Genomic DNA, 22682 nt, shown 5'->3' with positions numbered 1-22682 from the left:
AAAGCTGGACTTGGTTGGAACCCCCGAAGTTACCAGGGACCCAGATCCTGAACAAGATAGTTGTGAAAGTCCCAAACACAGTTGAGTCTGTGAAGCGCAGTTGCGCAGGACTGCAGACTAATGGCCGCGTGGGAACCTCTCGGCTTGACTACGCTGCTGAGGAGATTGTAGAGTTTCCAGGCTGGAGGCAAGGTGAAGGCTGCTGGGCTCAGCTGATGCTGATTCCTCGGCTGCAGCAGACGCAAGATTCAATTCCTCTTCGGAGTGGAGCTCGAGCACTAATTCCTCTTCGGCAACAGACGCTGCCTCCGACACCAGTAAGAACTATTCTTCTGAAGCTGAAGGCTTAGAGGATTAGTTGTCTCCGGCAACCCACTCTCTGCGTGGCTGCTTTTTACTATGTTCTTTGGCATGCTTGGAGTCCCCTGTAGCCAGTTGGGCCGCTTTCTCCTGTGCGTGCTTTTTGGCACATCATTGGTGTGCACTGATTGGTGTATTCAAATCCTCCTCCGAATCTTGCCCAATCAGCGCTGTGGAGTCTTCCAGTGTGGCTGGTTCAAGCCTGGAACTTTGTTTTCCCGATTTTGGGCTGATAAGTTTCCAATTCCTCCTCTGACTCTGAAAGAGTTTCACTTTCTGAGTCAGAGGCAGGCTTAGTTCTGACAATGGTCTCATGTAGATGTTGAAAAGGAGCGGAGAGAGTACCGAACCCTGCGGCACCCCACAAAGAAGGGGCTGAGGGTCGAATCTCTCGCTCCCTATTAACACCGACTGGGACCGGCCCTGAAGGAAGGAGGTGAACCAGCGTAAAACCACGCCACCCACACCCAACTCCCTGAGCCACCCCAAAAGGGTACCATAGTTGATGGCATCAAAAGCCACTGAGAGATCAAGAAGAGCGAGGATGGATGCACTGCCACAATCCTGCTCCTGCCATAGATCATCCATAAGTGCGACCAATGCCGTTTCTGTCCTATAACTGGGCCTGAAACCTGACTGAAAGGGGTCTAGATAATCTGCTTCCTCCAGGACCCTCTGGAGCTATAAAGCCACCACTTTCTCAACCACTTTCCCCAAAAAGGGGAGGTGGGAGACTGGACGAAAATTGACCAGAACAGTAGGGTCCAGCGATGGCTTCTTGAGGAGGGGGTGAATCAATGCCTCCTTAAAGGCAGCCGGGAACACCCCCTCTCCCAGGGATGTATTAACCATCGCCTGGACCCAACCATATCACCCCCCGGGCTGCTTTTACCAGCCAGGAGGGGCATGGGTCTAGATGAAATTGTTCCCAGATAACTGGGTAAGCACGTTCCCCTGGTATCACTTCAGACTGTGCCTCACACCTAGAGTCTAACTTGGAGCAGATCTGAGCGATTTTGTCCTGCAGATGCTTAGCAAATTCCTCTGCATGGCCCTGTAGGTAGGTCACTGGGCCCACCTTCCCCAGAAGGGATCGAGTGATCTTAAACAAGGCCGTTGGGTGGCATTCTGCAGACGCAGTAAGAGCAGAGAAGTATTAATGCATCGCCGCTTTTATCGCCACAAGGTAGGCCTTAATAGTGGCTCTAACCTGTGTTTGGTCGAATTCGGTCTTTGTCTTCCTCCAGCGGTGCTCTAGGCATCTCTTAACCCTCTTTAGAACCCTCAACTCCTCTGTAAACCACGGGCAGTGCTGGGTTTGATGGGACAAGAGAGGCCACACAGGTGCGATCCTGTCCAAGGCCCCGGCTGCCTCCCTATTCCAGGCCACAGCCAGGGCCTCCGCTGGACAGTGCAGCAGATCCTCAGGTATAACCCCCAGCTCCCTCTGAAACCCTGCTGGGTCCATCAGTCGCCAGAGGCGGACCAATCAAATGGGTCCTGCCTCCCTGCAGAGGGGGGTGGCATAAGAGAATCTCAGGGCCACCAGGGCATGATCTGACTATGACAATGGGGACAGCTGTAACTACCCTCAGATCACATTGCCACTGCTCCAACAAGAAAACCAAGTCCAGGGTGAGGCCACTGTCTCGAGTTGGGTCCCGAATTATCTGGGACAAGCCCATGGCTGCCATGGTAGCCATGAACTCCCAAGGTGCCTCCGAGGCCCGCCCCAGGGATGGCAAGTTGAAGTCCCCCAGAACCATAAGCCTGGGGAACTCCACTGCCAGCCCTGAGATGGCCTCGAGCAGCTCAGGCAGGGAGGTTGCTATGCAGCAGGGAGGCTGGTACAGTAGCAACACTCCCAACTGTTCTCGGGAACTCAACCTGAAGAACAGGGTCTCACAACCGGCCACTTGTGGAGCAGCACCCCTGAAGGCCACCAGAGATTCCTGGATGACATCTGCCACCCCTCCTCCCCTGCCCTGGGGACTTGGTTGGTGCCATACAGTAAACCTGGCTGGGCACATTTCTGAAAGGGGCACCCCCCCTTCGGGGGCCAGCCAGGTCTCGGTAATACATGCCAGGTCTGCCCCCTCCTTGGTGATCAAATCACATATGAGGGGGGTTTTGTTATTAATTGACCTGGCATTGAGAAGCAACAGCTGGAGACCAGGGCCCCTATGGGTCTGCTAACCAGGGCCTGGGTCTGGGCACAGAGGGCCAGAACACACCACTGGTAACAAACACCGGGTGTGTCTTCCCCAAAGATGGCCCGCCCTCTGCCTCCTACCCTAATGTCCCCTGCCCATCACCACCTCAATAATGTGCCCCACCCTACAGCCCCCAGTGACTCCTAATCCACCCCTGCTGGACCTCTGGAGTCTCTGGCTCAAAATAGAGCTCCCTCCATCCATTCATACATCCTTACCCACAGTAAATCACCCACAGGGCAATGGTAGGCCCTCCAGTACACCAGCTCTCACTCTCTGCGCCGTCAGAGCCCAACTATCACCTCCCCCCCCATTCACTATGCCCCCCCTTGACCTCTCTCACTGCTCGACAGGGGGGGCTACTCATTCATTCCTCACCCACCCCCCATCTCTCACTCAGGAGGTGAGTGCTCTTTTATACAATCACACACTCCCGGACTCTCCCCCTCGTCTCTCACCCTGGGGAAAGAGTCCTTCATTCGCTCTGGAGGGACCCGAACAGCTCCTTGCCGTCTCAGGGGCAGTTGGGAGGGGATGGACAAGTTCCTACTCCCAGGCCCTCCACTCCTCACCAGCAAGGTCCGCCACACCGAGGCCAACGGCCAGTCCACTTTACTGGGGGCCAATTTCCAGGCCTGTAGTATCGATAGCCTGGTCCCCCTAGGCCGGTCTGCCTATCGGCCATGCCGCTAGTTCGCTGCGCCACCAAACTTCCGTCGCAGCCTGAAACCCCTCCGCCGTGCTGAGGCTTGCCGAGCCCTGGGCCACTAGAGTCCACGTCACTGGCCAAAAAGGGGCCGAGAGATGGTCCCCAAAAGCCCCAGGCTTATCCTTTCCTTGCATTTTGCCACTATCCCAAATAGCGCAACAATATCAGTGTGGAGAGCCGCAGAAATGACCTTGGAGCAACTATGCAGAGAAACACGTTTTACACCCAGAAAGCAAAACTTTAGAAAGAAACTCAAACTGGCTCCACCTTAACTCCTTGGGGCAAAGGAAAGCTGTTGGGCCTTCAAGCATCAGTTCCTAGAGCCTCTCTCAAGAGTCCCACTCACGGGGTCTTGCTTTTTTCCTCCTTTCCAAATGGGCTTTTCTAGGAACTCTCCCTGCTTGAGTCCCTTTTCCCAGCACTTCCTTGTGACAAAATACTCCTTATCATTAATCTTGTTCACTAAAATAGGCTTTTAAAATCCAAGGTACCCACCGAAGCACTTAAGGGCACCATCATTATGTGATGACTTTCCCCCAGTATCCCCACGCTTGACTAAGTCCTCCAAGTTGGTTAATATTGGAGGATACAGGCCATCCTCTTGAGCCTCTTCCACTCTCTGAGGATCAAGGTTGTCAACAAAACAAGTCAACAATTTCCTGACATTCCATCAGATGTCAGTGGGACTGGCTGATTGATTGTAGAAATTTATAAGGCTACCCAACTCTAAAATGACTCTGGGCGATACACAGTAAAAACAATCATACAGCACAATTAAATAAGCAAGCAAACACCACATCCAAAGGCCAGAAGGAAAACCATGGCTAACCGACTATCAAACTTGCAGAGCCTGCCACCTACTCATGGGGAAAAGCCAGGTTTTCACAGCTCTTTTGAACACGGCCAGGCTGGGGGCCTTGCCTCTCTCAGGAGATGGTGTGCCAGAGGGCAGGTGTGGCAGCACAGAAGGCCCGCTTCCTGGGCCCCATCAGGTGGCAGTGCCTGATGGATGGGACCTGGAGCAGGAATCATCCAACTCTGCCCAATGATACAGGCCATGCAGAAACCACAGAAGACAAATGGCCTTTTAGATAATCAGGCCCTATGCCATGAAAGGCTTCCTAGGAATAACAGCACGTTGAAGCGTATAAAAGCCAGAGCAAATGTGTCACATGGCCCTAATGAGGTATGCCCCTAATTACCTGTGCCACTGGGTTCTGGACCAGCTGCAGCTCCCAGGTGGTCTTCAAGGGCTGCCCCATGTAGAGCACATTACAGTTTAATTAATTTATAGTTCTTCATTGTGGTCCCTATAATTCACATACAATATTTATTTATTTATCAATCAATCAACCAATCAATCATATTTTTACTACCACCCGTCTCCCCCACTTGGGGGACCCGAGCAGAATACCCGCTCTGCTTCCAAAGGGCATCCTCTCTGATTTCAGTCAGTTCCACACTATCCCGCTCTTCTAAGACAGCTCACTGATTCTCTCAGGGCCAAATCTCTTGGTCCTGATCAGTGGAGTTGTACTCCCTGGAACAGGCTGAAGGTATAGTGAGATGAAATGAATGAGATTGGCCTTCTATTCCATATTCTTTTAAAAAATTGCTGCCAAATCATGCCTTGGAATGACCATATGATAGTGTTTACCAATTTAACTCTTACGACCTCGAGCTTCTCCTCTCCTCCTCCTGTTCCTTCGAGATAGACTTCCCAGCTGAGTTTTCGCCTGGCGTGGCTCCTTACCCAAAGAATGCTGTTCTCCTTGATCAGTTAGGGCTGTTGGGTTTTGCCCAATACCACTGAGCCACAGGACCTGCCCTGTACTGTGATTGCTCCACGGTGCCTCTGTCACTTCCTCCCTCTGGCAAACCTCTCCTTACAGGTTCTTAGATTGCGAATCAAGTGCTGAGCTCCCATTCAGAAAACCTCAGTTCCTTCAGTGAACAACTGGTTCAGATGGCGCATTCCACTGAGGTTCCTTGGTCTTCTCAGATAGTGCAAGATGCTGTTGCCTTGCCAGCCCTCATTCCAGCCCTTCTAACCACACTGCCTTTCCGTCCACGCCTTAATCCGAGTATACCACTTCTTTTTTCATTTGCTAAGGGTCGCTTTCCCTCAATGGTTGCCAGAGTGCCTGCACCTTTCTAGAAGCCAGGATGGTGAGGTGCGAAGAAGGTAAGTTGGCCTGGTGAGGAGTCATCCCTGTATTGGCAACCAGGATGGAGTCAGGCCATAAGGCATCATTCTTTTCTACTTGCAGAAGTAATTGTGAGATGCAGTGTGCTTAGAAAAATTCTCACACCAAAGCCAACCACTCTACCAGTTTGGGGCAATCCTAAGAAATCTTATTCTCATGGAATTCAAAAATGAGTGCCGAGCTCTGTAGAAGTTTGGCCCTGCCTTTCCCGCCTGTTCCGTTCCCTTGGGCTCCTCTGATGAGAAGTTTGAGTGTTTTAAGGAGAGGTGGACTATTAGGACAAGAACCAACCGTTAGGGCTGTGACTGTAAGGATAACACTTTGGCCCACGAAGGGAGCCCATCCAAGTGACCAAGATGGTGACCGGAGTCCCGAGCGGTGCTCACAGGCTTTGGAGATGCCCAGGAGCACTGAAGCTGTTCAAGGAAGGCCCGGCTCCCCCAAGACGTGGAGCCGGTCGCTCTCAGCCCCACCTGCCTCTCAGGTGGTGGTGGGGAAAAGGGCGCGAGGGCTGCCGAAGCGCGGACGAGGAGAGGCCTCGCAGCGCGCGAGGGGGCGCGGGGGCGCAGCTGAGGGGCCGGACCCCTTGAAGCTGCGGCCGGGCGGCGCGGGAGAGAGGCGGCGCTGGCAGAGGGGCTGCTCGCCGGGAAAGACCCTCGGCGGGCAGCTGCCGGGGGCCTGGGGGCCGGCGGCGTCGCGATGGCGGCCGTGGCGTGTCTTGCCCGGCTTTCTGTTCCACCGGGAGTGGCCTAATCGCAAGGGCCGGCCGGAGAGCCGGGCCTCGGCCCGAAGCAGGGCGGGCTCCCACACCCGATCAGTGGGGTCGCCCCGCGGGAAGGCTCCTGCGCCGCCCCGCAGACAGCGAGCATCTCCGCGCCGGTGGGCGGGCCGCGCTCGCCTCGCGGGCGGGGCCCCTCCGGCCGGGGCCCCGCCGCTCCGGGCCACGCGCGCCCCCCGACCTGCCGCAGCCGAGGGGGGGCGCGCCCGCCTTGTGCTCCCGGCTGGGCGGGAGAGGCGGCGGCGGCGGCGCGAGGCTGCGTCACTCCGGAGGAGCTGCTGCTGCTGCCGCTGCTGCTGCTGCTGCTCGCGCGCCGCCGGGCGCCGCCATCTCCGACGGGGCGAGGGTCTCGGGGCCGGCAGGGAGAGACGGGGAGGCGAGCGGCCGCGGCAGGACGAGGAGCAGCAGCCCAGGACAGGTAGGCCTCCCCCGCCCCGGGCGCGGCTGGCGCTGGAGCGGCGCTTCCCCGAGGCAGAGGCGGGGGCCGGGCGGGGGCCGGGCTCCGCTGCCTGCCCGCCTGCCCGGCCCCGCGCCGAGGGGCTCGCCTGACCTGACCGCCGCGCGGCCTTTTGCAGGAGCCCCTCCGCTCGGGAAGGATGGTGAAGCTGGGCGGCCCTTTCGGCGAGAAGAGCGGCAAGCAGCCCCCGGCGGAGGATGGCTTCGACACCATCCCCCTGATCACGCCCCTGGACGTCGGCCAGCTGCAGTTCCCCCCGCCGGAGAAGGTACCGTCGCGCCCAGGATGGGAGCCTCTCCCGGGGGGCAGCTGCGGGGTGACGGGGCGCGGCCGGGCGGCCTCTGGATGGCGGGAGCGCCCGTGGCAGCCCTTCCTGGGCGGGGGGAGGCGGCGGCGGCGGCGGCCGGAGCATCCCCGCCGAGCTTCCCCGAGATGGCGCACCGCGAAGGGCGGCCCCGGCAAGGGCTTCGGCTCGCCCGCCCGCCCACTCGCCCACTCCCACGTCGAGCTGCTCGAGGCCGCTGTCGGGATGAAAAGGCTGCGCGGAACATGCCGGAGAGCCCCGCAGGGCCCTTCCAGGGCCGGAAACGCGCTCTCGGGGCGATTGGCATCCCTGCTTTGGGCTGCCCCTGGGAATTGCAGTTACTGGCAGAAACAAGAGGGCGGCGGGTGGGATTAAACGATAGCAGAGAATTCTGCGCCCCCTCCCCAAATTACAGGTCCTGGGATTTCACAGGGAAACCTGGACTCATAAGCCTATCGAACCCTAAACCTGTTCTCTAATAGCTAGTCGGTGGAACAGTCTGAGAGTGTTCAGTGTTCCCTGCAAGGCAGGCTTTCTTTAAAAAAAAACCTGCTATTCTTTTTTACTATATGGTTGAATATTTTGACATTTGTATTTTCAGTTGTTTTAGTGTTCTTGTGTCGACATGAATTGTCAAGCAAACCTGTCAAAGGAATGACATCTACACGTGTAAAATCAGTACCATTGGAGAGAAAATTTAGAATTGGCAGAGGGCCATTTTATTCCGCTTATAAAGGAAACCGGCGGAGTGTATGGAAAAAGAAATGTGGGGGCCCAAATCTAAATCCATGGTGGAGATTGGCTGCTGGAGGAGAAGGGAGCAGCTCTTTGTTGCAGCTGCTCCGGATGCTTTTGATGGCGGATGGGCGTGGCCTCTGCCTGCCAGTAACTGGCTGCACAGGGTGTGCTTGGCTGTTGATAAAGGCTCCCAATCCCCATCAATTTCTCCATCAGATAAACAAGATGATAAGAATAGTAGAAGTTACAGAAATAAATCTGGATATATGCTTTGTCTCCTAGAAACTTTATTGAGTTTAAGTAACTTCTCAAGGCTTTTGCATAGGTGCTGGTCTCCCTTTCTGATGAGAAACTACTGAATAATTTAATTGTCACGTGGGCATCAAGAATATCCAGTGACTATATTATAGCTCATGGTGCTTCTTCATATCTTAGGATCCTAGTATTGTAGTGCTTGAAGGGGCATTTAGGACACAGAATCCAACTCCCTGCTCAAGCAAGAGAACCCCAACCGGTGGCTATTTAGTCTGGGAATGAGCGCATTCAGAGATTGGAAGGCTGTAGTAAATAAAAATACTTCTTTTTTAAATTTGCTATAGTCTCTTTTTTTCCACAGATAAGTTTTTAGCTGGAGACTACAAATGAGCAAACACTTCGTTTGTTGGAAGTCTATATTTCATTTTCAGTATTAATGTCAGCCCTTTGAGGTAGGCCATCAATACTGGAACGCTGCTTTATTTTTATTCCAGTCCATGAAAGGACATGGCCAAGCTGCTGCTACTGCTTCTTTTTTTAAAAATACCTTTTATTACAGTATTTTACAATGCTAAAAGTGAATACAAACTGAAATCAGAAAAAAAGAGAAAAGAAGAAAAGAAATACAAAGCGCAAAAGGGAAAGAGAAAAGGAGATAGAAAAAAGGAATATTTAAAGAAGCGACTCCCAATCTTCCTTACAACAAGTACAGGCAAATTAATAGTTCCCCACTCCCTATGAGATTGCATACATGGTTCACTTCTTCCCATAGCCCCCCTATCTCTTTAGAGATCCAAAAATTGTTGTCTTTTCTGTCCAAATGTCGGGGAAAAATCCATAAAGGATTTCCAGAATTTTATAAAAATATTCCATATTTTAACCCTGATGAAACAAGTCAACTTTAAATTCCTTTCTTTTGCTTCCAACAATCTTAATCTTTAGTTCATCAAGCTCCTGTCGCAGGATTGAATCTCCATGCAGACTTTCTTTTTCCCATCTCAAAGATTTTTTTCAAGGTTTTAGAAACCTTCTTTTGTAAATCCAGAAATAAGTCCTTGCCCAGGTCCTTTTTCATCTCTTGATTTGTTGTTTGTGATTCCACTGTCATCTCTGTCTTATAATCCTCCATTTCTTTATTTTCCAATATTACTCCTCAGCTAGGATTTGCATCCCCTCTTCATCCTGTCTATTCCTAAATTATTCCATATTTTTGTCTGTCACTTCTTTATAATCTTCTTGAAGAAATACATTTACAGGTTCAGAGATTATTGCTATGAGATTTGTTACAAGTTTCTCTCCCAGTTCTTCAAAAATCTTTTCAAATGTCTCGTCATACCTTTATTTGTCATTTTGCAAACTTCACTTTTCTTTTTCCTGCCTTGAGTTTTAGTCCCCTTAGTGGCCCATTTCTATATTCACAAAGTCTCAGGTTTCATTATTACTTTGTTTTCAACTTTCAACCAATAGTCTTTTTCCTGGTAAACAATTTGTATTCCGACAGAAATATTGTTTTGTTTACTCAGTGTTTCAAAAATCTTAGCAGAAGTCCTAATATTCGAAATTTGTCTGGTCGCTTAATCCATTTAAAACTTCCTTAAATTCTTATTCAGCTTTTTGCCATTTATTTTATATCCTTTAAGTTCTTTAAACTGCTAGTTAACTTCTACGTTGGGATGAAGTTTTATTCACCAGGTAGCTTTTCAAACTTGGCGTTTGGAAGACCTCCTTTAACTGTAAAATAATTATAAATCCAAAGGTGGTTAGGAAATGTGGTTGAATCCAGTGTCTTTAAAGGCTTTGCCACAGTTGAGAGCTTGATGGCTTCCCATCTCCGAACACTCAGACCCACGGGATGACCACTATTCTGCAGTCTCCTTACGGGAAGCAGTCGTCTGGAGCCAAGCGGGCAACCGCTTATCCTCTACTTTATCCAGAGGTGTTCCGTTGGACCAAGCCTGCCGCCTACCAGGCATCTCCGTATCATCATCTCTGCTCTTTCAGAGAGGTCTAGTTCACCATTTCCACATCCCAGGTTGGGTCTGGCCAAGCTTCATAAGGAGCTTTTGGTGAAGGACTTTGTTAAAGGTTTTTTGAAAGCGTAACTGTACAGTGTCTATCAGCACCCACCTCCCCTGATTGACACATTGGAAAAGTCAAAGAGAGGAGCTCACCTTCAGCATGGGAAGTTCACCAACGTAAGCCTACTCAACTGGAGAGAAGCCACAGCCTTAGGCTTTTTCTTTCAGCAAAGCTTATGGAAAAGCATCTCCTGGCAGACTCTGCTTCTGGCATTTGTGTCCCTAGGGAAAAAATCACAGGGAATGATTCAAATCATGGTTTGAATATTTTGTTGTATGCCTGAAAGTACAACGTAAGATAAGTAGAGGAAAGTCTCCTTTGAATCAGGCTCACTTGGTGGCTCTGTGGACACATTTGGGCTGTTCTCTCGGCAACAGTATAGAAGAGGATTGTCATTCCTGCCTTCTTTGTTCTGTGGCCCATGGCCAAAAGCTGCATATAATGAGTTGAATTGCAACCAAAAGAACAGGCTGATGCACGCGTAAAGATTTTGGTGCAGCTACCATACTAGTAATTGCTCTCTTGTTGGTGTTCTTTGAAAAAGGTGGTGGTCAAGACAAAAACAGAATATGAACCTGATCGAAAGAAAGGGAAATTTCGTTCTCCTAAAATTGCAGAATTCACAGTCAGTATCACTCAAGGCATCTCAGAACGTTTTAAGGTAAGCTACATCAAGGATAAAAAAATGGTTGTCAGATTTATTTCACTTCAAAATAATAACAGATGTTAATTAAATAACTGCCACAGCAAAATTGGAGAATTAATTAAGGTGAAAGGTATGCAGTGCTTCCTTAGACAGTCTTTTAAGCCTTAAATGGCTGAAGTTTAATGTACTACACCCCCCAGAGTTAACCTGTTGGGGCTTCCATCCAGCAGGAAATTTCTTGAACCTCAATGAAATTGATGGGAACTGTTAAAACTGTATTTGTATGGAAACTGTTTCACCTGTACTAAATTTATGCTAGAGCTAAAGCATAGAGGTACAACTTTCCAAATCTCTGATCCATCATTTCCATATTAACTTTAATTTCCTTACTTTATCTACCCTTTTCCAGTGATTGTATATTCTAAATGGCAGTCTTAAAAATTTAGTGTTAAGAATCATAAATTTAAATTAGGTGAGATTAGATCAGTGGTTTTAACTTGCATAGAAGAGGGTGAAAATCCTTGGGGTAAAATTGGGCTTTGGTTTCACTTGTGGTCAAAACTGACCAGTGCCGTCCTGACCGTTAGCAAGGAATGCCATCCGTGACAGCCACGTGACTAAGACTGAAAAGGAGCGGCCTACTCCTTCTCCGTCTCGCCAGAAAGCATTCTGTAAAGGCTCTGCTGTCCAAGGTCCTGAAGGGCTCAGGGGAGGATGACCATGGTGTATGGGAGGTGGTGACTTGGAAGAAGAATGACCATGGAACTGTGGGTGTGGTTTGCTTATGGAGTGGCTGTGCCACTCGCTCGACCTGTAGGAAGCCTGTGTCTGGCAACTGGAAGAATGCTGCTGCTGCTGTGCTATAAAAACAGGGAATGCAAAGGCTGCAGGGAGATTAGTTGGTTAGTTTTGCCAGGAAGATGCTTGGCTGAATTCTGATTGATTGGAAGAATGTGGGAGGGAACAGCGAACAACATTTGGGAAGTGCCCTGCGGCTTTAGGCCAGGGAAGAAGATTTTTCTGTTTAGCAGGTCACTGAGAAATGTATGATTGTGAGAAACTTTCTTGCATGTTCACTAGTTTAGAGAATATGCAAAGTGTGCAAACATGGAATTAGAGTTTGGTTGCTTAATGCAACCCATGGTGCACAAAAATGTTGCCCTCTGACCCTGCAAGACTGTAGTCACTGGCCAAATTCTGGAAAGAAACATTCTGTCCAAGCAGCCCAACTGCACATTCTCCTTTGTATTGGTGTCCATCAGTAAGTTGCAAATAATTTTATTAATAGGTTTCTGCAGGTGGAAAGGCTGGCATAAAGTCATTTACCTTAATCAAAGACTGGATATACTTGGTGAGGATCAAGGAAGGAAAAATAAAGTAATGCATTTTACTCCACATTTTGGTAGATATTCTTCATATGCTGCTTGACCTCATTCTGCAGTCCCCCTTTTTTAATGTTCAGGAGGAACTGACTTTTCTGGACCGCTGCCTCCAGTCCAGCCCCTTCTCTCTCTGGGGGGGCACTCAGGTGGAGCCTGGGGGAGGGGCCTCCAAGAAGGAATAGCCTTCACCTAGCCAGTGCCAGGTGGCCCTGGTTGTGCACAGAGCAAGGTGAGGCTTGCTGATTTGTTTCCAAATGGCCTTATGATGCATGGGCCTAGAAGGGCATCAACTGGAGCCTCTCAGAGCCTTGAGTACAGATCTCCAGAGCCTCTAAAGTGGTCGCTAAACTGTAAGATTTAATGTGTCAAAAAAGAAAACAAGTACTAACTACAAGGTGGCTAATGATATTAAATTACATGAAATACACATTTTTTCTTGACTCTGCCCACGTTTTCTAAGAAGGCTCTGAGAAGTCCATTGACCTGAAGGAAAAGTGGGATTGAGAATACCTAATCAATAGGAACACTGTTTTGTGCAGGGATGGGGCAGAGGGGGAATGCTGGTCAGTGGGAAAATAATCACACCCTACCCTCCTTTCAGAGCATTTGCTAAAATACAAAATTAACCACAGAAGAGACATGTAGTTTGCTTAAAAGCTGGCAACCCTATGAGGAAATCCATATAAAAGAGAAACTTGTGCAAGAATAGAATTAATTAATGGATAATTAATAGGGGAAGAATAGTGTTGTGGCCAACAATGACAGTACCCTGTTGATATTTGATAGGTGCCTCTTAAAGCACAGCCATGATGTAAAATGTTCAGAGACAGCCCTGTCGCAGGAGCAAATCAGGGTGTCACTAGGCATGAGTGCAACTGTTTATGTGGTCTCTCTCTCATTTATATCAGAGCTTTTGGGAGAATACAAGATTCTGACAGTAGAACTAGATTTCTAAATTATTAAAAACTTTATCAAGGTATTTGGCTAATTGCAGGGCAGTGAAGGATTTGAGACCCTTTGTAATTGAAACAAGCATAAATATAGTGCTATACTGCCATATTTGTTTATTTTATAAATAATGTAGCTTTCTCATCATTAAGACAATGTCAAATGGAATTTATTTGGCTGTTTCTGTAAAGGATAATAAATGGATGTAGCGAGAAGTTAAAAACGTTTGCTATATACCACAAGGGTAACAATGCTTGCTAAGGAAATTTGGTTGAACAAATCGACCCAGAGTTCTCGCTCAAGGCCAAACTACCAGATGGGGAAGAAGGGTCCACGGGCAAACCCTTTGCTCCCCTGCCTATGAGGCACAGCAGGGCAGCCTGGGGAAGCCTCCAGGGACCCAGGGCTGAGCCAGGAAGCAGGGAGAGTCACCCAGCACAAGGGCAAAAGTTACACTCAGCTGGCCTGTTAAATGTTTAAAAATTCAGAATGTAGTTTAGCCAAATACCTGAATGAAGGAATGACTGAATGAATGAGCCTGGGTCTACTTACGAACTTTGTTGTACTGGTTGTTACTGGGCATTACAGTAAGCTGTATAAATGCTGAGACATTGACTATTTTTCATATGCAAAATAGAGCCTGAGACTTACTCATAGATGAAACTTCCCAGTTCTACTGTGAAAAACAGAAAAAAACAGGAATCCTCATTTCATACTTCACTTACCATGAAGTATGTAACTGGGAGGACTGATCAGATACTTGCCCTGCCTAGATCATTAGAAGTCAGTAGAAAAACAAAGTTCCATTCAGATATTACTTCGCATGGATTGCTCTGGGATTATTTTCAGGCGTTGGGTTGTTGAGCTCTGCTGCTATGTAACGGCGGCCCTGGAGAGACCTTGGGAGGGAGTTGGTGTCTCTTGACACTGGCAGGAACGTTGGTGCAACCGTCAGTTCAGGGCCAAACAGGAAGAGAAAAGATGGGTTCACTGTAAAACACTTGCAAAATCCTCCCAGTTACCCAGAAGTATCAGTTAACTTGTTGGTAGCATTTTAGGAAAGTCTTCCAACATCTGTTAGTAAACAGTGAGGGGAACAAATTGAACTGCCATGTTCAAACAGCTGCACAGGTTGCTGGGGGCCTTTCCAAGCCCAATAGAGGGGGCTGCTAGAGGGTCAAAGCCTGGCATGGCATCTTCAGCCTGGGGCCTTCCTGTTCAGTTTGCCATGTGTTCTCTGCTCTTCAGTCCTTTCATCTTTTCTAGCATTAGGGCCTTCTCCAGAGAGCTGGCTCTTCACATGATCTGTTCAAATTAGGATAATTTGAGCCTTGTCATGCCTTGAGTGAGAACTCAGAGTTAATTTTTCTATGATGCATCGGTTTGTTTTCTTGACTATCCATGGTATTCTTGGGAATCTATTCCAACACCAACCTTCAAAAGCATCAATACTGTTTCTATTCTGTTTCTTCAAAGTTCAGCTTCTGCTTCTATAGAGTGTCATGAGGAAAACCATTGCCTGAACAATTCTGATTTTTGTAAGTATAGAGACATCATGGCATGGTTATTCCAAGGTCTTCATTGTTGCCCTTGATTATGTGCCATCAAATTGTTTTCTACTTCTAGTGACCACATAGATAAATTTTCTCCATGACAATCTATCCCTAACCTGTTCTTTCATGTCTCCCAACAGTGCACTCATCACCACTGTAACTGAGTCCATCCACATTGCAGCTAGTCATCCTCTTCTCTTTCCTTCCACCTTTCCCAGCATTTGAGTCTTCTCCAGAGAGTTAGGTCTTCACATAATGTGTCTGAAGTAAGATAATTTGAGCCTGGTCATTTGTGCCTCACCCTGGGTTGATTTGTTCGATGATTCATCAGTTTGTTTTCTTGGCTGTCCACAATATTCTCAGGAGACTTCTCCAACACCAGAGTTCAAAGGCGTCAATACTCTTCCTATCCTGCTTCTTTAAAGTCCAACTTTCGCTTCCATAGAGTGTCACGTGGAGTACCATGGCTTGCATGATTCTGATTTTTGTAAGTATACAGCACAGCACAGCATTTGAATGTCTTTTCCAAGGTTTTCATGGCTGTCCTACCAAGTGCTAATCTGTGCTGTTACTTCTTGACTGCTTGCTCCTTTACTGTTGATGGTTGATCCTAAAAGGCAGAAGCTCTCCACCACTTCAGTATCTTCACTGTCACTTCTAAAACTGGTTGCTCTACCTGTTGTCCTTAGTTTAGTTTTCTTTATATTTAACCTTAGTCCCATTTTTTTCACTGTGCTCAACTTTCATTACTAGAGTTTACAAATATTTGCATTTTTTTATTATCAGAGTAGTAACGTCAACATAGCACAGGTTATTGATGTTTTTTCCTCCAATTCTAAAACCTGCTCGTCATTTTCCCAGCCTTGCTCCACTCCTTTGCCATCCTGGAACCACCCTGTTTCAGCATGCTCTGTCCAGACTGTGCCTTCTGGCCCTGTCTATAGGTTTTGCATGAGGACAGTGAGGTGTTCTGGGATTCTGATTTCCCTAAGGATATTCCATAGCTTGTTGTGGTCAACACAAAGGCCTTTCCATAATCATTGAAACTTGCTTTGACTTCTGTTTTGTAGTCTGGCTTCCTCAATTATCCAGCACACATCAGCGATGTTTTTTATTCCTTGGTCTTTTCTGAAACCAGCTTGAACATCTGGCATCTCCTTTTTCATGTAGGACTCTAATCTGTGTTGGATGATCATAAATATTATTTTGCTAGCATGGGAAATTAAGAATATTGTACAATAGTGGGTACAGTCTGCTAAATCTCCTTTCTTGACCTCTTCTGATTTATTCACCACTGTGTCATTTTCCAGATTTACTGACATAGTTTGGTTAGAACCTTTACTGATCCTTTTCTGGTGGTGTTGCTGTTGCTTGCCATATTCTCACAGGTAGTCCATCAGTTCCTCTAGCCTTGTAACTTGATAATGACCAGAATGTTGATCTAACTTCATGTTCTGGTACTTTTTTTAAATAGGAAATAATACCTTCTAAAATCTCTTAGAAGCTGACATCTCTACCGTATACAATTTCAATTTACTCTTACCTTTGATTTTCTTGAAATTAGTTCTGTCTGTCCGTCCACTGGTATGATCTTTAGCATACCAATTTGAGATTGGAACCTTATGAGTTTGGAGAACTTCTGGAATACTTTCCTTGGTTTTCCTTGTCTGTTATCATCTCTGATGTCTTTACAGATATCACTGTAATACTCTTCTTGTCTCTTCTGACAGCCCACTGAAATTCCTAAATGCCACAGGCGTTTAGGCATAGGCATTCCAAAAGATCCTCAGCTCTTGCTCAGTAACACGTTGCTACCACCCAACGCAAGGGCCCTGTCATCCAGCACCATGTCATCAGTCATTTTATATTGACTATCCATGCGGTTTTCTTGGTAAAATATAGGAACAGCCATCCCCCCCGCACTATGAAACTACGGCTTTGCTGTTGTCACTAGAGTGGCTGCCTGTCTCCTCCTGTGTTGCTTCTGCCCATCACAGGTACCTGCTTGCTCTAGCTGGGCAGCTGGGATAACTTTTGTGCCTTGGGTGGCCCTGCTAGGAGCATACACTCTTGGTGTGCATCCTCAGTATGCTTCACTCAAACCTCCCAGTCCACCACCACCACCACCTCCTGCCATGATGGGGCAGCATATCAGGACTGGAGTGGGAAGATTATTTTAGTTTTGTTTAATGTTCTTTATTCAACATAAAATGAGGTGGAGGTCTGGATTTTGATCTAAAGACTGAATTTGAAAATTACTATTGCCCAGTGTTTTGTACCGTAGAGATGGAAATCCACCTGATGCCTTGATGTTGATCAAAGAGTGAAAGACCTCTTGAGGACTGCAAACCGCGAACAAGTTATTTACCTAAAGCGAGATTCCTTGTTGACACTCTGGCAGACACAGGAGTGGAAAGCATCTCCCCTACATGATTGGTGCCCCTGTTAGGATTAAATTGGATATTTCTTATTTTATTTGTGAATATCCTGTTTTCCTTTATTACTATTCTTTCTCTTCCCCTTTTTAAAATACAAAATCAGAACAAGCCAATCAATAAATAAGACAGTTACAAATGTTACTTGGATGGTGAAGGGTCTCGCAACAAAGCCATATCAGGAGTGGTTAGAGCATCCAACAGAAAAGATGCCTGGGGGAGTTATAATGGTCCTCAAATATCTGAATGGTTCTCACACAGAAGGAGGAGTAGACTTATTCTCTGTTGCCCTAGAGGGCAAGACCAGAACCTGCTAGACATCAGGAAGAAAGTTTTGACTTTATGAGTCAGTGAAATGGACTGCCACATGTAGCAGTGAGTTCTTCGCTGGAGATCTTCAAATAGTGGCTGGTCATCTGACAGCGATATGCTAGTGGATCTTGGACTGAGCAGAAGGTTGGACTAGACGCCTTCCAATATCACTTCCGAATCCATGATTCTGTGAAATACTGAGGAATGGAAGTGGGAATTGAGCAGACTTGAAAGTAGTAGAGTGTTCTCTTCTAGACTGAGCCATCACACGTAGTAAGATGCAACTGATTTAAAGACGAGATGGTAATTTAGATAACTTAGCAGGCAGGTAGAATGCTCAGCTGAGTAATACGGGGAAGGTGCGACCCTGCCTGGTGGCCAGGGTGCAGTGCTGGCAGCGCCAGTGTGGGTTAAAGCTAAGAGTTAGGGATCCAGAGCCAGATGTCCACGGAATCCAGTCCAACATCATAGCTGTAAGGGGCAACGCAGCTCCAGAAGGTGGATAGCCAGCACTGTCTAGGTCTGGGCAAGGGGGCAAGGTGCCAGCGGAGAAATGAATGGTCCATGTCAGTCCAGGATTCAATCCCAGTCCAACTGTAAAGGCCGGAACTGAGAGCAGAGCGAGGATACGGGAAGGCGGTGTGACGCTGGAGAACTGTTTCCAATGGAGAGCAAGGTCCTGGCAGTCAACGAGGGGCGTTGTTGTCCTTGCTTCCCATATAGTCCAGCAGATCACCTTCGTGACTTTGTCCTCTGGATCTGGCCTCTCACGATTGGAGTCTGCTCTCACTTGCTCCTGTTCCTGCCCACCCCCCGACCTGCTTCAGCTCTTGAAAGCTTCTCGGCCCCGTTCCTTCAGCCTCTGGCTCAGAGGGAGCCGTAACACGGAGGCTAAAATACAGGCACAAACATTGGCAATTCATGAGACACCTCCAATAATTGGTGAGCCAAGTGCGGTAAGCAGAGCACTCGAGGCCCCCATTTAGCAAACGCAGCCCCCTTTCTTTGGGGGATTTAGGATTTCTAAAGATTTAGCCACAGCAGGAATGGAACATAGTTCCACCTGTTATGGGGAGGGGCATTTTCTTCTTCCCCACGTAAACCTCAGTGTCAGGTGGTGAAGTTCTAACTGTGATGTCGAGTACAATCAGATAAATAATTAGAAGTGTTATTTTTTTTAGAGCAGAAATGGTCTATTTGTTTGCAGGTGACTGTTCTGATCCTGTTTGCCCTTGCATTCCTTACATGCATTGGATTTCTGGTTGTCTACAAGGTCTATAAGTATGACCAAGCCTGTCCAGAAGGTTTCATCTTCAAGGTAAGGAAGATGGACTGAAAGCCAAAAGAAAATGGAGAGGGTGGCTGCTCCACAGATGCTTAATCAGCAGGGTCTCCAGCAGGCTCAGTGAGGAGGAGTATCATGAAAGAGCAGCAAAAAAACCTAAGGAGACAGGACTGAGGGCACAGGTGGGACGACCTCCTGGCCGCCTGCTTTTCTGCAGCCATTTCCCCAGGGCCTTGTCAGCGGTGACTTCATTACAAGGGGAAAAGCTCTCATAGCCCACAGACCCCAGTTGGGCCTTGGGTCAAGTACTTTCCTTGGCCCCCAGACCAGAAACAAACTCTGGAGGTTTATTTGGGGGTGGTGATACATAATAGGGTATTGATGAAGCCTGGTGTTAAGACATTTAATGCTTTTTTCCTAATTGGGCATCTGTTCAGTCTTTCCAGTATAGGCATAGTGGGGGTGGGAACGGTTCATCACCTTCAGAGTTTTGGGACATACAGGCACTCAAAGTTTTATCTAAAATGCAAGCATGATTTAATGATACTATAATCCATACAAGAGCATATTAGTGCAAAAAATGTCTGTTTTGACGTTATGAATGGGAGAAAAAAATGCTGTCAAATCTTGCACATTAGCCAGATGTATTTATTTATCGATCAGTCAATCAGATTTATATCCCACCTTTTGTTCAGGAGCTCAAGGTGGTGTACACAGTACTTGGACCTCTAGAGGTTTTTAGCAGCAGTAAATGTTGATGTGGAGATGAGAACACTGCATTTTGTTATATTTTGAAGTCCGGAGATGGGGAAAAAGAGAGCGGCATGAATATGTGAGGGATAGTTCATGTACCTGGTTCCTGTTTATCAGTATTTTCTATGCATTCCATTTTTTTGCCTGTAACAACCCATTTTGGCATTTGAAACTCTCAAGCAGAGACCTATGTAGCTGCTCCCTTCAGTCTGAACTTCAGAGCATCTGCAAAAAGGGGCCCGTCTGGGAATAACCACTTCAGACCACAGCTTCGGAGCTGCTCTTCCAAACAGACCTGGGGGCTTGGAGGCCGCATTTCTGCGTCTGGCCTCCGGCCCGTGGCTGGAGATGGTTCCACCAAAATCTCCAGGCTAAGCCCTGGTCTCACTGGACCAGACCTGCCATGCGCTTTGCCTAGCCTCAGAAAAGAGAAACATCTTCTCGGAGGACTAGAATGACGCAGGGCATTATCAAAGACCATTCAAAGACAAAGTCTTTAGAAATTAAGGGGCCCAGAGCTGCAGGGCAAGAAAAGGCTCTGGTATTCCCTTGGCAAGGAAGCTGAGGGAATCCTGGAAGCAGGTAGAGTTAAGGCCGCTGAAGGTCCTTAGTAAGTATCTGCCTGGAGGAGCAAAGGTTAAAGGCCGGGGGACAATGAGAAGGAGCTGGGCTACAAGGGGAACACTTGGCTGGGCACTTTGGGGCCCTGTGGGGACTAGAAGCTGCCCAGCTTTTTGTTAATGCACAGCACATTTGTCTTCCTCATGCCACACAGTGGCTTCCTGCTTCCTCTTTGGTTTTCAATTTGTGTGTGTGTGTGTGTGTGTGTGGTGCATGTATCTTTCAGAAGAATCAGTGCATTCCGGCTGGATTAGAGAACTACTATTCTGAACAAGACTCTAGTGATCGAGGAAAGTTTTATACGGTGATCAACCACTACAACCTGGCCAAGCAAACCATCACACGGTCAGTTTCTCCATGGATGACGGTGCTTTCAGAAGAGAAACTTTCTGAGCAGGAGACTGAAGCGGCTGAGAAATCTGGTTAGGATGATGAGTCTGGGAAAGGGTCTCCGGGTGGTTTTCATGGAATGTCTCATTGTTAGGATAACTTAGAGGTTGCTCATAATTTATGGTATAATTGCTTTGGTTGCTGATAACTGTAAAATGGAGCAATGAAAACGAACGTTGGCCATTAATGGTCAAGTGCTGCATATCAGCATTGCTTTAGAGCTTTAACACCAACTTCTCTTGTGGTGGTGTTGAACATAGGCACTCTCTTGTAATTTAGAAATCTGACAGAGCCTTTCAGGCGGGGCTTGTTGACATGGGATCATGTGCATCTCACTGTGTGTCCTGGTGTTTTGTTTCCTTTTAAACCAGCTTTGCAATCTGAACAGTCATGGTTATGTAATTGATACCGGCTTGCAATGCCAAAATGAATACCAAGAAATAAAACTGGCCTGATCTTGCTCACTATATCCATTACTTTCAGGGTTAATTGTTTCTGTTGCATCATGAAATTCACTGTTGCCACTACATTAAAGACTCCTGTGCAAACAAAATACAAATTAGACATTCAAGAGCTATACAGTTTTAATGATAGATTAGGCATTTTAAGTAAAGGATAAGAGTATAAAGAACAAATATTCTGAGGGGTAGTGGAGACTTAAGGGAATAAACAAGACAGAAACTCTTTAAATTAGATGTAGTCCACAATGTAATCTGTGCAACTGGAAAGGATGTATTTTATTAGAATTGTGTTTTTTGTAAACTTTAATGTAAAGTGCCCTTTGTCAGCACCATCCTGGCATTTTTCAATATTTAACTCTAGGGCTGCTGTGCTGGAAAACTGGTTCCGCTGAGCTCAGTGGAATTTTCATCTCAACCAGCTGAGGAATAAAGTGCATCAAATGACAGCAATACCCAGACTATTCTGATGTTGAAAAGGCACGTGGGGGTGGGTGGGGAGGGTAAGACGGCTATCTTGAGGTAAGCTGAGCACTCACAATGGCAGGTACACAAACTTGTTATTTTGACTGATTCCTAAATTATGAGATTTATGATGTTAAAATCCTCCCCCAAATTCACTATTGATTCATTCCCAGAAAGGTTGGGAAAGCTTCTTGAACCCCTGCAGCATAAGCAGTCAATGGTTGCGGCCCATTTGGACTCAAACAAGGGAATGGCATCAACGTGACCTGCTCCTCTACTGCTAAGCTCTGTAACAATAGGACAGCGGTGCTTTTTACTTTTATGTTGCTTCATAGGATATTAGATGGGTGGAAAAACACTGGACTAAAAACACTAGGAAGACACTCCATCAAACTCTGGCCTTGACTTGTCCACTGTTCCCAATTACAGGCTTTAGCTCATAATTGCTGTCATTTTTGTTCTTCTGAATGTGTTATTTCCCTGTGGAATGTCAGAAGTTTCATTACTTTTACCGAGACACTTTAAAATCATCAACATATCTCTTTTTTCTGCACCAGTAGTAAAACAAACATGGTTCTAGGCTATATTTCCTTCCAGAACTTTTTTGCATCAGTCTACTTAGAAAATGCCATTTATGGTTTCACTGGAAATTTTAATACTGAATATAGTTATGTATTGTACAATTTTTTTGGTATGTAATCACTGCTGTGTGGAATGCATAAAAAGCAATAAATTATGTGCCAAATTTTTCTTTTGCATCAAGGAGTTCTCTCCTGTAGACATTATACTATGTTTGTATTTCCTAGTAGTCAGTACTTCACTGAATGTAAATTCACATGTAACTTTTGACGTTTTCACTCTGTGTAAAATAAAATAGTACGCTCAGTTCTCAAACTCAGTATGTTTAAATAGCTGTTTTCTGCAATGAAGAGGAAAAGAAATGAAGGATTCCAATCATTCTACTTGCAATAAAACCCTCTTCTAAATCACCTTTCTAATAACCATTATTTCCATGACTATGTCTGAACCATCACTGCTTGCTGTAAACTGAAATGCACTGAATCATTTAATTTTAAGCTGACGTGTTCCTTTCCGTTATTCAATATCCCTTGAAATGCATGTAAGCGCTCGCCTGCCAGGATATGCAGGATTTTCCAGGAGAGGGTGGGCATCTCATGACTCCGGGCTGCCTGGACCCCTCTGCCCCCCACTGGTAGACCCAGAGCACCCTCCGCTCATGCCCCCAGCGCTGAAGAGGGTGGGGGGCGCCTTGAAAGGGGAGAGAAAATTAGGGAAGGGAGTTGGAGCGCGTGGTCTCTGGGAAGTGCAGAGGT

General features: G+C 47.1%; 1 protein-coding gene across 1 annotated transcript; it reads left to right on the top strand.

The window, feature by feature from the left end:
• The first annotated feature begins 6845 nt into the window (after window positions 1–6845).
• Window positions 6846–22337, top strand: NSG1 (neuronal vesicle trafficking associated 1). Its single transcript, XM_063310792.1, has 4 exons — window positions 6846–6992; window positions 10645–10761; window positions 18584–18694; window positions 20262–22337. Exons 1-4 carry the CDS (start codon window positions 6864–6866, stop codon window positions 20460–20462), a joined length of 558 nt encoding a protein of 185 aa, XP_063166862.1. The 5' UTR covers window positions 6846–6863; the 3' UTR covers window positions 20463–22337.
• Window positions 22338–22682: the final 345 nt, after the last annotated feature.

Source organism: Candoia aspera, chromosome 8, assembly GCF_035149785.1.
Source record: "Candoia aspera isolate rCanAsp1 chromosome 8, rCanAsp1.hap2, whole genome shotgun sequence".
Taxonomy (NCBI): domain Eukaryota; kingdom Metazoa; phylum Chordata; class Lepidosauria; order Squamata; family Boidae; genus Candoia; species Candoia aspera.
The sequence above is the reverse complement of the archived record's forward strand: the minus strand, read 5'-3'. Positions and strand labels throughout refer to the sequence as shown.

What these genes read in the sequence shown, in the direction of transcription:
- NSG1 (XM_063310792.1), top strand. Translation starts at nt 6,864, where the DNA reads ATGGTGAAGCTGGGCGGCCCTTTCGGCGAGAAGAGCGGCAAGCAGCCC. An exon ending in AGTTCCCCCCGCCGGAGAAG is followed by an intron (nt 6,993 to 10,644) that starts GTACCGTCGCGC and finishes TCTTTGAAAAAG; the next exon opens with GTGGTGGTCAAGACAAAAAC. An exon ending in CAGAAGGTTTCATCTTCAAG is followed by an intron (nt 18,695 to 20,261) that starts GTAAGGAAGATG and finishes TGTATCTTTCAG; the next exon opens with AAGAATCAGTGCATTCCGGC.